Source organism: Scyliorhinus canicula, chromosome 26, assembly GCF_902713615.1.
Source record: "Scyliorhinus canicula chromosome 26, sScyCan1.1, whole genome shotgun sequence".
In the NCBI taxonomy this organism is placed as follows: Eukaryota; Metazoa; Chordata; class Chondrichthyes; order Carcharhiniformes; family Scyliorhinidae; genus Scyliorhinus; species Scyliorhinus canicula.
In genome coordinates, this window is record NC_052171.1 from 13484075 (window position 1) to 13497054 (window position 12980).

At 46.2% G+C, this 12980-nt stretch overlaps 1 protein-coding gene across 1 annotated transcript in view; it reads right to left on the reverse strand.

Annotated features, from left to right (window-relative positions):
• LOC119957568 (solute carrier family 43 member 3-like) overlaps nt 1–7155 on the reverse strand; it is a 71440-nt gene extending 64285 nt beyond the window's left edge. The window contains exon 1 of the mRNA XM_038785734.1: nt 7015–7155. Within this exon, the coding sequence (XP_038641662.1) occupies nt 7015–7155 (141 nt within the window). The remainder of the gene's footprint in view (nt 1–7014) is intronic.
• Nucleotides 7156–12980: the final 5825 nt, after the last annotated feature.

Genomic DNA, 12980 nt, shown 5'->3' on the forward strand with positions numbered 1-12980 from the left:
CAACTGCTTTACCCTCGTCCACCTGTTCAGTCACCTTCTCAAAGAACTCGATAAGGTTTGTGAGGCATGACCTACCCTTCACAAAACCATGCTGACTATCCCTAATCATATTATTCCTATCTAGATGATTATAAATCGTATCTTTTATAATCCTCTCCAAGACTTTACCCACCACAGATGTTAGGCTCACCGGCCTATAGTTACCGGGGTTATCTCTACTCCCCTTCTTGAACAAAGGGACCACATTTGCTATCCTCCAGTCCTCTGGCACTATTCCTGTAGCCAATGATGACCTAAAAATCAAAGCCAAAGGCTCAGAAATCTCTTCCCTGGCTTCCCAGAGAATCCTAGGATAAATCCCATCAGGCCCCGGGGACTTATCTATTTTCACCTTGTCCAGAATTGCCAACACTTCTTCCCTACTCACCTCAATGCCATCTATTCTAATAGCCTGGGTCTCAGCATTCTCCTCCACAATATTATCTTTTTCCTGAGTGAATACTGACAAAAAGTATTCATTTAGTATCTCGCTTATCTCCTCAGCCTCCACACACAACTTCCCACCACTGTCCTTGACTGGCCTTACTCTTACCCTAGTCATTCTTTTATTCCTGACATACCTATAGAAAGCTTTTGGGTTTTCCTTGATCCTACCTGCCAAAGACTTCTCATGTCCCCTCCTTGCTCGTCTTAGCTCTCTCATTAGATCCTTCCTCGCTTCCCTGTAACTATCAAGCGCCCCAACTGAAACTTCACGCCTCATCTTCACATAGGCCTCCTTTTTCCTCTTAACAAGAGATTCCACTTCTTTGGTAAACCACGGTTCCCTCGCTCTACCCTTTCCTCCCTGTCTGACTGGTACGTACTGATCAAGAACACGCAATAGCTGTTCCTTGAACAAGCTCCACATATCCAGTGTGCCCAACCCTTGCAGCCTACTTCTCCAACCTACACATCCTAAGTCATGTCTAATGGCATCATAATTGCCCTTCCCCCAGCTATAACTCTTGCCCTGCGGGGTACACTTATCCCTTTCCATCACTAATGTAAAGGTCACCGAATTGTGGTCACTGTCTCCAAAGTGTTCACTTACCTCCAGATCTAACACCTGGCCTGGTTCATTACCCAAAACCAAATCCAAAGTGGCCTCACCTCTTGTTGGCCTGTCAACATATTGTGTCAGAAAACCCTCCTGCACACATTGTACAAAGAACGACCCATCCAATGTACTCGAACTATATATTTTCCAGTCAATATTAGGAAAGTTAAAGTCTCCCATAACAACTACCCTGTTACTTTCGCTCTTTTCCAGAATCATCTTCGCCATCCTTTCCTCTACATCTCTAGAACTATTAGGTGGCCTATAGAAAACTCCCAGCAGGGTGACCTCTCCTTTCCTGTTTCTAACCTCAGCCCACACTACCTCGGAAGAAGAGTCCCCATCTTGCACCCTTTCTGCCACCGTAATACTGTCCTTGACTAGCAGCGCCACACCTCCCCCTCTTTTGCCCCCTTCTCTGACTTTACTAAAGCACCTAAACCCCAGAACCTGCAACAACCATTCCTGTCCCTGCTCTATCCATGTCTCTGAAATGGCCACAACATCGAAGTCCCAGGTCCCAACCCATGCTGCCAGTTCCCCTACCTTATTTCGTATACTCCTGGCATTGAAATAGACACACTTCAAACCACCTACCTGAACACTGCCGCCTTCCTGCGAAGTCAAATCTGTGCTCCTGACCTCTCTACTCTCAATCTCTCGCACCCCAAAACTACAATCCAGGTTCCCATGCCCCTGCTGAATTAGTTTAAACCCCCCCAAAGAGTACTAACAAATCTCCCCCCCAGGATATTGGTGCCCCTTAGGTTCAGATGTAGACCATCCTGTCTATAGAGGTCCCACCTTCCCCAGAAAGAGCCCCAGTTATCCAGAAATCTGAATCCCTCCCGCCTGCACCATCCCTGTAGCCACGTGTTTAATTGCTCTCTCCCTATTCCTCGTCTCACTATCACGTGGCACGGGCAACAACCCAGAGATAACAACTCTGTTTGTTCTCGCTCTGAGCTTCCATCCTAGCTCCCTAAAGGCCTGCCTGACATCCTTGTCCCCTTTCCTACCTATATCGTTAGTGCCAATGTGGACTACGACTTGGGGCTGCTCCCCCTCCCCCTTAAGGACCCGAAAAACACGATCCGAGACATCACTTACCCTTGCACCTGGGAGGCAACATACCAAACGTGAGTCTCTCTCGCTCCCACAAAATCTCCTATCTGTGCCCCTGACTATTGAGTCCCCAATTACTAATGCTCTGCTCCTCTCCCCCCTTCCCTTCTGAGCAACAGGGACAGACTCCGTGCTAGAGTCCCGCACCCCATGGCTTACCCCTGGTAAGTCGCACCCCCACAAGTATCCAAAACGGTATACTTGTTACTCAGGGGAACGACCGCAGGGTCGTCTGCACTGTCTGCTTCTTCCCAGTCCCTCTTACAGTTACCCATCTATCTCCAGTCTTTGGTGTAACTACTTCCCTGAAGCTTCTATCTATGACCACCTCTGCCTCCCGAATGATCCGAAGTTCATCCAACTCCAGCTCCAGTACCATAACTCGGTCTTGTAGGAGCTGGAGCTGGCTGCACTTCCTGCAGGTAAAATCAGCAGGGACACTAACAGCATCCCTCACCTCAAACATCCTGCAGGAGGAACATTGCACTACCTTCCCTGCCATCCCACTTAATTTCAACCAAGTTCTGGTAAACAAATATAAAACAAATAAAAAAAATAAATAATATAATATAGCACTTACCTGCTCACCCCAATTGGTCTTATTATTAGGTTAGAGGAGGAGGGCGGGTGGGAGACACTACACGTGTAGTGTCTCGGGTATCCTCTCCACCACAATTTATTGGCTAGGAGAAAATCCTTCCCAGAAGTCCGCAGGTCGTACGTCCGGTTCCCGCCTTATATTATCTTTGCTCCCACTGGCACCCCACCGCTCTCAATGTGTCCCCTCCCGCTCTTTTCAATGTCCCGGCTGTCTTACCTCTCGCGCTCTTTTCGATATCCTGGCTGTCTCTCCTCCCGCGCTGTTTTCAATGTCCCAGCTGTCTTACCTCACGCGCTCTTTTCAATGTCCTGGCTGTCTCTCCTCCCGCGCTGTTTTCAATGTCCCGGCTGTCTTACCTCTCGCGCTCTTTTCAATGTCCCGGCTGTCTCTCCTCTCGCGCTGTTTTCAATGTCCTGGCTGTCTTACCTCTCGCGCTGTTTTGAATGTCCCGGCTGTCTTACCTCTCGCGCTCTTTTCAATGTCCCGACTGTCTCTCCTCTCGCGCTGTTTTGAATGTCCCGGCTGTCTTACCTCTCGCGCTCTTTTCAATGTCCTGGCTGTCTCTCCTCCCGCGCTGTTTTCAATGTCCCGGCTGTCTTACCTCTCGCGCTCTTTTCAATGTCCCGGCTGTCTCTCCTCTCGCGCTGTTTTCAATGTCCTGGCTGTCTTACCTCTCGCGCTGTTTTGAATGTCCCGGCTGTCTTACCTCTCGCGCTCTTTTCAATGTCCCGACTGTCTCTCCTCTCGCGCTGTTTTGAATGTCCTGGCTGTCTTACCTCTCGCGCTCTTTTCAATGTCCTGGCTGTCTCTCCTCCCGCGCTGTTTTCAATGTCCCGGCTGTCTTACCTCTCGCGCTCTTTTCAATGTCCCGGCTGTCTCTCCTCTCGCGCTGTTTTCAATGTCCTGGCTGTCTTACCTCTCGCGCTGTTTTGAATGTCCCGGCTGTCTTACCTCTCGCGCTCTTTTCAATGTCCCGACAGACGTCACTAAAGTATTGACAGTCTACTCGGACAGCGTCAACACGCTGCTGAGGTGCGGACAGCGCAGCTCTCCCTGTGAGCTGAACCACCGACAGTTCAGCCTCCTGAGCTCTGAATTTCGATCTGTGTAAAATTACTTCAGCAGAAGCATTCTTGAGCGTTGGTTGGCACAGACACTGGAGTGCAATCCAATCGCAATGAGAAATCAGTCTCATGAACGGAAAGTTGGGATTCTGATTTACTTAAACCTTTGCCAACATCAATATAAAACAGGGGCAACACGGTAGCATAGTGGGTAGCACTGCTGCCTCACGGCGTCGAGGTCCCAGGTTGAATCCCTGTCCTGAGTCACTGTCCGTGTGGATTTTGCACATTCTCCCCGTGATTGAGTGGGTTGCGCCCCCGAACCCAAAGATGTGCAGAGTATGTGGATTGGTCACGCTAAATTGCCCCTTAATTGGAAAAATAAATTGTATATAGTAAATAAAAGCAAAGCATAAATGCAAAACAGACAATAGGGCACCAGAGTTGCTGTGATATGTGATGTCGAGGAACAAAGGGTTTCAGAACAGAGGCTGACACATCACAAGATGAGAGAGAAGAATAGTAAAAGAGTATGATAGAACAGAAGAGCGTGACGAATATTTGCTCTTCTGAAGAACCTGCGATAGTATCTGGCTTCAAAAACGTGGACGGTAAATATAGCGCCACCTCTCCCTCTCCGAAGAATAGTCGCGATTGCAACATGGAAATGTAGTAGTCATTGTTTGCAAAGCAAGATCACACCATCTGCTCACAGATATTTTATCTTGCCTGTCATGTTGTCGTTTCAAGGGTGATCCCTGGAGAATATGGCCTGGGAGAACAACCGACGTTCTTGTTTCAATGTAGCCCACGTGTGTAGTTTAAATAACACATGGCAGACATGTCGATATTAGGAAAAGTTATCATCTATGTTCTGCCCAGAACAAAAGCCCATGATAAATTCATTCCGATAATTTGCCTCACTGTGAAGATACGTTTGATCGACAGCTGTTTGCTCAGATGTTTTCTAACAACGTGACAGCCTGATTAAGGTCTAAGTTGACCATGTCCACCAGGTATCCCTGGTCAGCTCTACTTGTCACAGCTTCATATTATTCAGGTAGATTTGTCAATCATGACTTTCCTTTCAGAAGTCCATGCTGATTTTGTCTGATGTTACTACTGTTTTCCAAGCGTTATGCTGTGAATTAATTGATAATGGACTCGGGCAACGTTCCTCCTCCCGATGTTAGGCTCACGGGTCTATAATTCCCTGTTTTCTCTTTACCTCCATGTCTGAATAGCAGGGTTATATAATCGACCCACCTGTCTGTAGAAACCATTCCAGAGTCTAATTCACATTGGAAAATGATCACCAATGGATGTACAATTTCTATAACCATTGTCTTCAGTAACCTTGGTTGAAGATTATGAGGCATTGGAAGTCATGCGCCTTCATTTCCATTAATTTCCTCCAACCTATTCATTTCCTAATACTAATTTCCTTCAGCTCCTCACTAAAACTTATGCAGCTTAGAACTTCCGGTACATTATTCATGTCTTCCTTTGTGAAGAAGTACGAATTTAGAACCTCAGGCATTTCTTTATCGCAGTTTTGACCCCCCCCCCCCCCCCCCCCATGTTTGTGAATGTAATGCACCGAAATCACGTTTTATCAATCAATTTTCTCTTTACATTCCAAAACAAACTTTTATGGCCAGTTTTCATTTTCCGCGCTAATTTACTTTCATGTTCTATATTTCCATTCTGAACCAATCCCTTGTTCTACCTTTGCGGAATAATCAACTGTTCCAAATCCTTAGTTCCAATGATTTTCTTGCTAATTTATATGCCTCTAACTTGAATCTAATACTACATAAATTTTCCTTTGTAACCCTTGGTTTGATAGCACTTACCTTGCTAATCTTGTATCAAAAAGGAATATGCAACTTTTCGAGTTCACCCGTCCTTGAATGCCTGAGATCGCATTTTCCCTACCTTTACAGAAATGTTTACCACTCCATCAGACCCAGCTCAAACCATCATAGTTACCTTTATTGAGGGTTTATACCCTCTAGAATCAACTAGCTCACTATCCACCCTCATAAAGAATTCTCTAATTATATGGTGACTCATCCCCAAATGTTCTCTCAGCCAACTAATCATTTCTCAATGTAGAATTCCAAGCCCAAGATGGCCCGTTCCCTTGTTGGTTCCTCAACGTAATAGTCAAGAAAACCAGCTGGTAGCCACACCAGATTTCAGGCACCCATAAAATGAAATGAAAAATGAAAATCGCTTATTGTCACGAGTAGACGTCAATGAAGTTACTGTGAAAAGTGCCTGGTGGCCAAATTTCGTTGCCTGTTCGGGGAGGCTGTAACAGGAATCGAACCGTGCTGCTGGTCTGCTATCAAAGCCAGCGACTTAGCTCCGTGTGCTAAACAGCCCCTGTATACCCGTGATGCCAGATATTCCTTTATATTTGACTTCCTGCCACAAACGCAACTCCATCTCATTTTCCTTCCTATTGTGTTCTTCGTAAAAAGTGATTAGCCCTAAATATTTTCTTCCCATCCTTGGTAATCTTGGAAACATGCCTCCAAAATGCGACTGATTCCACACACCTTTACATCTATCTGTGCAATTAATTGATCTATTTTATTTGAATGCACCGTGTACTCAGAAATAAATCCTTAACGCTTATCCTCATAACGTTCCTTATCGTATCCCTCCATTTTATTTTACTGTGTCATTATTTGACACAGACCTTTGGTTTCTCCACCTATCACTTTTCCTATTTTCCTTGCTGTCTTTTTCTCCTGTTCTTGTTTCCCCCTTCCCTGAATCCTGACATAGATTCCGATCCCCCTGGATTAGTGTGAACCCTCTCCAAGTGCTCCCCACCCACCCCTCTCCCCCCCCACCCCCCCCCCCCTCCGCAATGACATCAGTCCCGGTTCTACCTCAGTGTAAGCGGTCCAAATTGTCCAGGTCACAGCTCCCCATGAACTTGTCCCAATAACCCAGGAATGTGAAGCCAACTCCGACGCCATGCATTCATCCTACATCTCCTGCTACTTACAATCAGACGAGCACGTGATAGTAGTCCTGAGATAACTAACTTTGAGGTCCGACCCTCACCTTGCCTCCTAACTCCCTATAACCTGCTGTTAGAACCATACCAGTTTATCTATGTCGTTGGTATCCATGTGTACTACAACAACGAGCTGATCGCACTTCCCCCACAGATTATCCTGTAACTGCTCCGAGACTTTCTTGACCCGAACAGCAGGGAGGTCATATATGGTGTCCTTCTTCGTCATTTTAGTTGCAGATGGACATAGATAAGCTGCAGAGCTGGGCTGAGAGGTGGCAGATGGAGTTTAATGCGGAAAAGTGTGAGGTGGTTCACTTTGGAAGGAGTAACAGGAATGGAGAGTACAGGTCTAATGGCAAGATCCTTGGTAGTATAGATGAACAGAGAGATCTCGGCATCCAGGTACATAAATCCCTGAAAGTTGCCACCCAGGTTAATAGGGCTGTTAAGAAGGCATATGGTGTGCGAGCCTTTATCAGTAGGGGGATTGAGTTTCGGAGCCACGAGGTCATGGTGCAGCTGTACAAAACTCTGGTGCGGCCGCACCTGGAGTACTGCGTGCAGTCCTGGTCACCACATTACAGGAAGGATGTGGAAGCTTTGGAAGGGGTTCAGAGAAGATTTACTAGGATGTTGCCTGGTATGGAGGGAAGGTCTTACGAGGAAAGGCTCAGGGACTTGAGGTTGTGTTTGTTAGAGAGGAGAAGGCTAAGAGGTGACTTAATAGAGACATATAAGATAGTCAGAGGGTTAGATAGGGTGGACAGTGAGAGTCTTTTTCCTCGGATGGTGATGACCAACACGAGGGGACATAGCTTTAAATTGCGGGGTGGTAGATATAGGACAGATGTCAGAGGCAGTTTATTTACTCAGAGAGTAGTAGGGGTGTGGAACGCCCAGCCTGCAACAGTAGTAGACGCCAAATTTAAGGGCATTTAAGTGGTCACTGGATAGACATATGGATGAAAATGGAATAGTGTAGGTCAGATAGGCTTCAGATGGTTTCACGGGTCGGCGCAATATCTAGGGCCGAAGGGCCCGTACTGCGCTCTAATGTTCCATATTCTATGTTCCTTCCCTCTCACAACCTGAACTCCATTTCTCTACTTTCAGCCACGAAATAAAACAAATTCACATTTCTTTCTGCGAATGATTTTTTGGACTTGTCTCTAATTCGCATTATAACATTTTGCAGAAATAAATTTGTCAATCATAAGTCCCTTAAGTTTGTACATACCTTCGTTCCTTCTGTTCTCTAATTTCTTCTTGCCTGCGTGTGAATTCCGCACAACTGGCCTGCAATTCAAAGAATATTAAGAGCTAATTTTCCTCAGGTTTTTACAAGTGTCGGACTTCACCTATTCGTTCCTTGAAATCTTTCCTTCGTATCACCCGTACTACGCCCCAAAATAGGTGGCCAAATATCTCATGTCCATCTCCTGTTACCTCACTACAAATAATTCAAATATTCCTGCCTCTCCATATCAACGCTCACAACCTGCGACTTTGATATGTAATCGCCATGAATTGTGCTGCCCTGTCTGATGATTTCAGGATGTACATTGTGTCCTCCGAAGCGGGCCACTTTCATGCATTTATTTCTTTTTTACTCATTCCTGTGCTTCACGTTTCACTGCCTACTTGGAAATTTTATGTTGAAAAAAGTGCCGGAAAGTTATTCTGGAATCAATCCCCATCCTGAACTACTTTCACGGAAAGAGAAGAACATCGTTCCCACATGATATTCTGTCCTCTATCATTTCGGCGAACATCCGCCCACAAGAATAGTTATATTTAATGAAACGTCCTTGCGCTAACGGAATAATTTACTTATTTGATATTTCACCAAATATCTCACGGGTATTCATATGCCAACTGGACTCCAAAACCTTCAACAGTACTGATCTACGTCAGGGAAACTTTCCCTCTGGGGTTAAAGAAAGACGTTGCACAGCTCCTTCTGTGCTGAATCTCTCACGTGACTATTCTCCCTCAGCACCAACATTCCAGTCTGTTGGGAATTTTAGCTTCTGAAATCTTGTCCAATCGTCAGGCTGGTCAATTTACAGAAAGGGACGCATTTTTTTCTGGCTTTCTTAACATCGTGTGAAAACCAGTCCAGAATAAGGAGCCGGACACGCCGCAGGCCATGGGCTGGGTCAAAATATATTTAGGTAGGTGAAAGGAATGGCACGAGAAGTAGAGATTTTAAAAAATGAGACAAGAAGAGGAAAATAAAGTCAAAAAAGAAGGAAAGTGAGACAGTCTTACATTTATAAAGAACGTCCAGAGGCGCTGCACAGAATGGTGACCACGTTATGACGTCACAGATAACTTGCCTGCAACAATTTCGCATTGAAGCCATGAAGAACAACACCATCAATTGGTTGTGGTTTGAAATAGCACCCGAAACGTTGCTCACTCACCCGTCCCTGTAACTCTAGCTAATCTATGGACACTAAGGAACTAATTAGCATGGCCCGAACAGGCGCCGGAATGTGCCGATTAGGCGCTTTTCACAGTAACTTCATTTGATGCCTCCTTGCGACAATAAGCGATTTTCATTCTAATTTCAATCCACCTAACCTGCACATATGTGTTCTATGTGAGGAAACCAGGGCACCCGGAGGAAACCACCGGGCACAACGTGCAAACACCACACAGAGTCACACGAGGCTGGAATCGAACCCGGGTTCGGGAGGCTGAGAGACAGCATGGCGAGCATTTGTGCCACCTTCCCACCCATCTGTTGTGGTATGCCACAAATGAAAATAACTGTTGTTCCGCAGGCTGTGCATCTTCCTCAGACATCCGTTCAGCAGGTCAGCAGGCTTTTTCGAGTTAAAGTATCTTCAATGGTTTATTTCAAACTGAAGGTAAGAATCTCGTATGTTCACCAATGTGAGATTCATTCATTTGTAAATGAAGCCGACCATTTCTGCATCTGATAAACAAAAGGGACACACGGTTTTTGCTGATGAACTAACTTGCCTGACTCATGCCCTTTTCAATGGCTCAAATTGAAGAGCAATTCAGAGCGGCCAATTCGCCTACCCTGTAAATCTTTGTACTCTAAGTGTGAGATCCACACAGACACAAGGAGGATGTATAATGTCCACAGGGACAGTGATCCGGATCTGGGACCAAACCTGTGTCGTCAGGGGCCTCACGGTAGCATGGTGGTTAGCATCAATGCTTCACAGCTCCAGGGTCCCAGGTTCGATTCCCGGCTGGGTCACTGTCTGTGTGGAGTCTGCACGTCCTCCCTGTGTGTGCGTGGGTTTCCTCCGGGTGCTCCGGTTTGCTCCCACAGTCCAAAGATGTGCGGGTTAGGTGGATTGGCCATGCTAAATTGCCCGTAGTGTAAGGTTAATGGGGGGATTGTTGGGTTACGGGTATACGGGTTACGTGGGTTTAAAGTAGGGTGATCATTGTTCGGCACAACATTGAAGGGCCGAAGGGCCTGTTCTGTGCTGTACTGTTCTATGTTCTATGTCTGCGCCAGGAGGCAGCAGTGCTAACCACTGCTCCACCTTGCAGCCCGACTCTCGACCTCAGCAAAACTCACTCCGCATCGTGGTACAATTGCTTGCTGCACACAGGATGCAGCGTAATAACGGACCAAGGCGCTATATAGTCCACTCCATAGACAGGGCCTTCAATTCGGGAAGAGAGAGTCGGGGAGTTATAGTTTCATTCAGTGCAGAAGAGGTGGATTTACTGATAAAACTATGCTAATTCGAACTAATCCGAATTTCCAGCACTCCGCCTGCAGTTTTTAACGTTATGACATTTCAAGAGTTCATCCACCGTTCATTTCAGAGTATGCGAGGGGTCTCGCCTCTCGTACCCTCCCAGGACGTGAATTCGAGTCTTCCACCACACTCTGGGTTAAAATACTGTTTTACAGATGGGAGCCCATATTACAGGTTTGTTATTTTTCAGCCTCTCGGTGAGTGGATATACGACAAGTTTGGAATTTCACTGAAATTTGCCATAAGGGTTTCTGATTCCTCAGATAGAGATAGATAAATAAGCACAGAACATGCCCTTCAGTCCACGATGTTGTGCCGAACTTTTGTCCTAGGTTAATCATAGAATTTTGGACACTAAGGGCAATGTTTCATGGCCAATCCACCCAACCTGCACATCTTTGGACTGTGGGAGAAAACCGGAGTACCCGGAGGAAACCCACGCACACACGGGGAGTATGTGCAGACTCCACACAGACAGTGACCCAACTCGAAATCGAACTTGGGACCCTGGAGCTGTGAAGCAATTGTGCTATACACAATGCTACCGTGCTGCCCTTAAGAAGAAGCTAATCTACACTCCATTATTCTACCCTAATCCATGTACCTATCTAATAGCCGCTTGAAGGTCCCTAACGTTTCCGACTCAACTACTTCCACAGGCAGTGCATTCCATGCCCCCACTACTCTCTGTGCAAAGAACCTACCTCTGACATCCCCCCTATATCTTCCACCATTCACCTTAAATATATGTCCCCTTGTAATGGTGTGTTCCACCCGGGGGAAAAGTATCTGACTGTCTACTCTATCTATTCCCCTGATCGTCTTATAAACCTCTATCAAGTCGCCCCTCACCGTTCTCCGTTCTAATGAGAAAAGGCATAGAACCCTCAACCTTTCCTCGTATGACCTACTCTCCATTCCAGGCAACATCCTGGTAAATCTCCTTTGCACCTTTTCCAAAGCTTCCATATCCTTCCTAAAATGAGGCGACCAGAACTGCACACAGTGCTCCAAATGTGGCCTGATCAAGGTTTTGTACAGCTGCATCATCACCTCACGGCTCTTAAATTCAATCCCTCTGCTAATGAACGCTGACACACCATAGGCCTTCTTCACAGCTCTATCCACTTGACTGGCAACTTTCAAAGATCTATGAACATAGACCCAAAGATCTCTCTGCTCCTCCACATTGCCAAGAATACTACAGTTAACCCTGTATTCCGCATTCATATTTGTCCTTCCAAAATGGACAACCTCACACTTGTCAGGGTTAAACTCCATCTGCCACTTCTCAGCCCAGCTCTGCATCCTATCTATGTCCCTTTGAAGCCGACAACAGCCCTCCTCACTATCCACAACTCCAGAAATCTTCGTATCATCTGCAAATTTACTGACCCACCCTTCAACTCCCTCATCCAAGTCGTTAATTAAAATCTCAAACAGCAGAGGACACAGAACTGATCCCTGTGGTACGCCACTGGTAACTGGGCTCCAGGCTGAATATTTACCATATTTACCATCCACCACCACTCTCTGTCTTCTATCGGTTAGCCAGTTTGTTATCCAACTGGCCAAATGTCCCACTACCCCATGCCTCCTTACATTCTGCACACGCCTACAATGGGGAACCTTCTCAAATGCCTTAATAAAATCCATGTACACTACATCCACCGCTTTACCTTTATCCACATGCTTGGTCACCTCCTCAAAGAAGTCAATAAGACTTGTAAGGCAAGACCTACCCCTCACAAATCCGTGCTGACTATCCCTAATCAAGCAGTGTCTTTCCAGATGCTCAGAAGTCCTATCCCTCAGTACCCTTTCCATCACTTTGCCTACCACCGACGTAAAACTAACTGGCCTATAATTCCCAAGGTTATCCCTCTTCCCTTTTTTGAACAGGGGCACGACATTCGCCACTCCAATCCTCTTGTACCATCCCTGTTGACAGCGAGGACGAAAAGAATATTGCCAAGGGCTCTGCAATTTCATTTCTTGCTTCCCATAGAATCCTTGGATATATCCCGTCAGGGCCGGGGGACTTGTCTATCCTCAAGTCTTTTTAAAACATCCAACACATCTTCCTTCCTAACAAGTATCTCCTCGAGTTTATCAGTCTGTTTCACACTGTCCTTCCAACAATATGGCCCCTCCCGTTTGTAAAGACGGAAGACAAATACTTGTTCAAGACCTCTCCTATCTCTTCAGACTCAATACACAATCTCCCGCGACTGTCCTTGATCGGACCAACCCTCGCTCTAGTCATTCTCATATTTCTCACATATGTGTAAAAGGC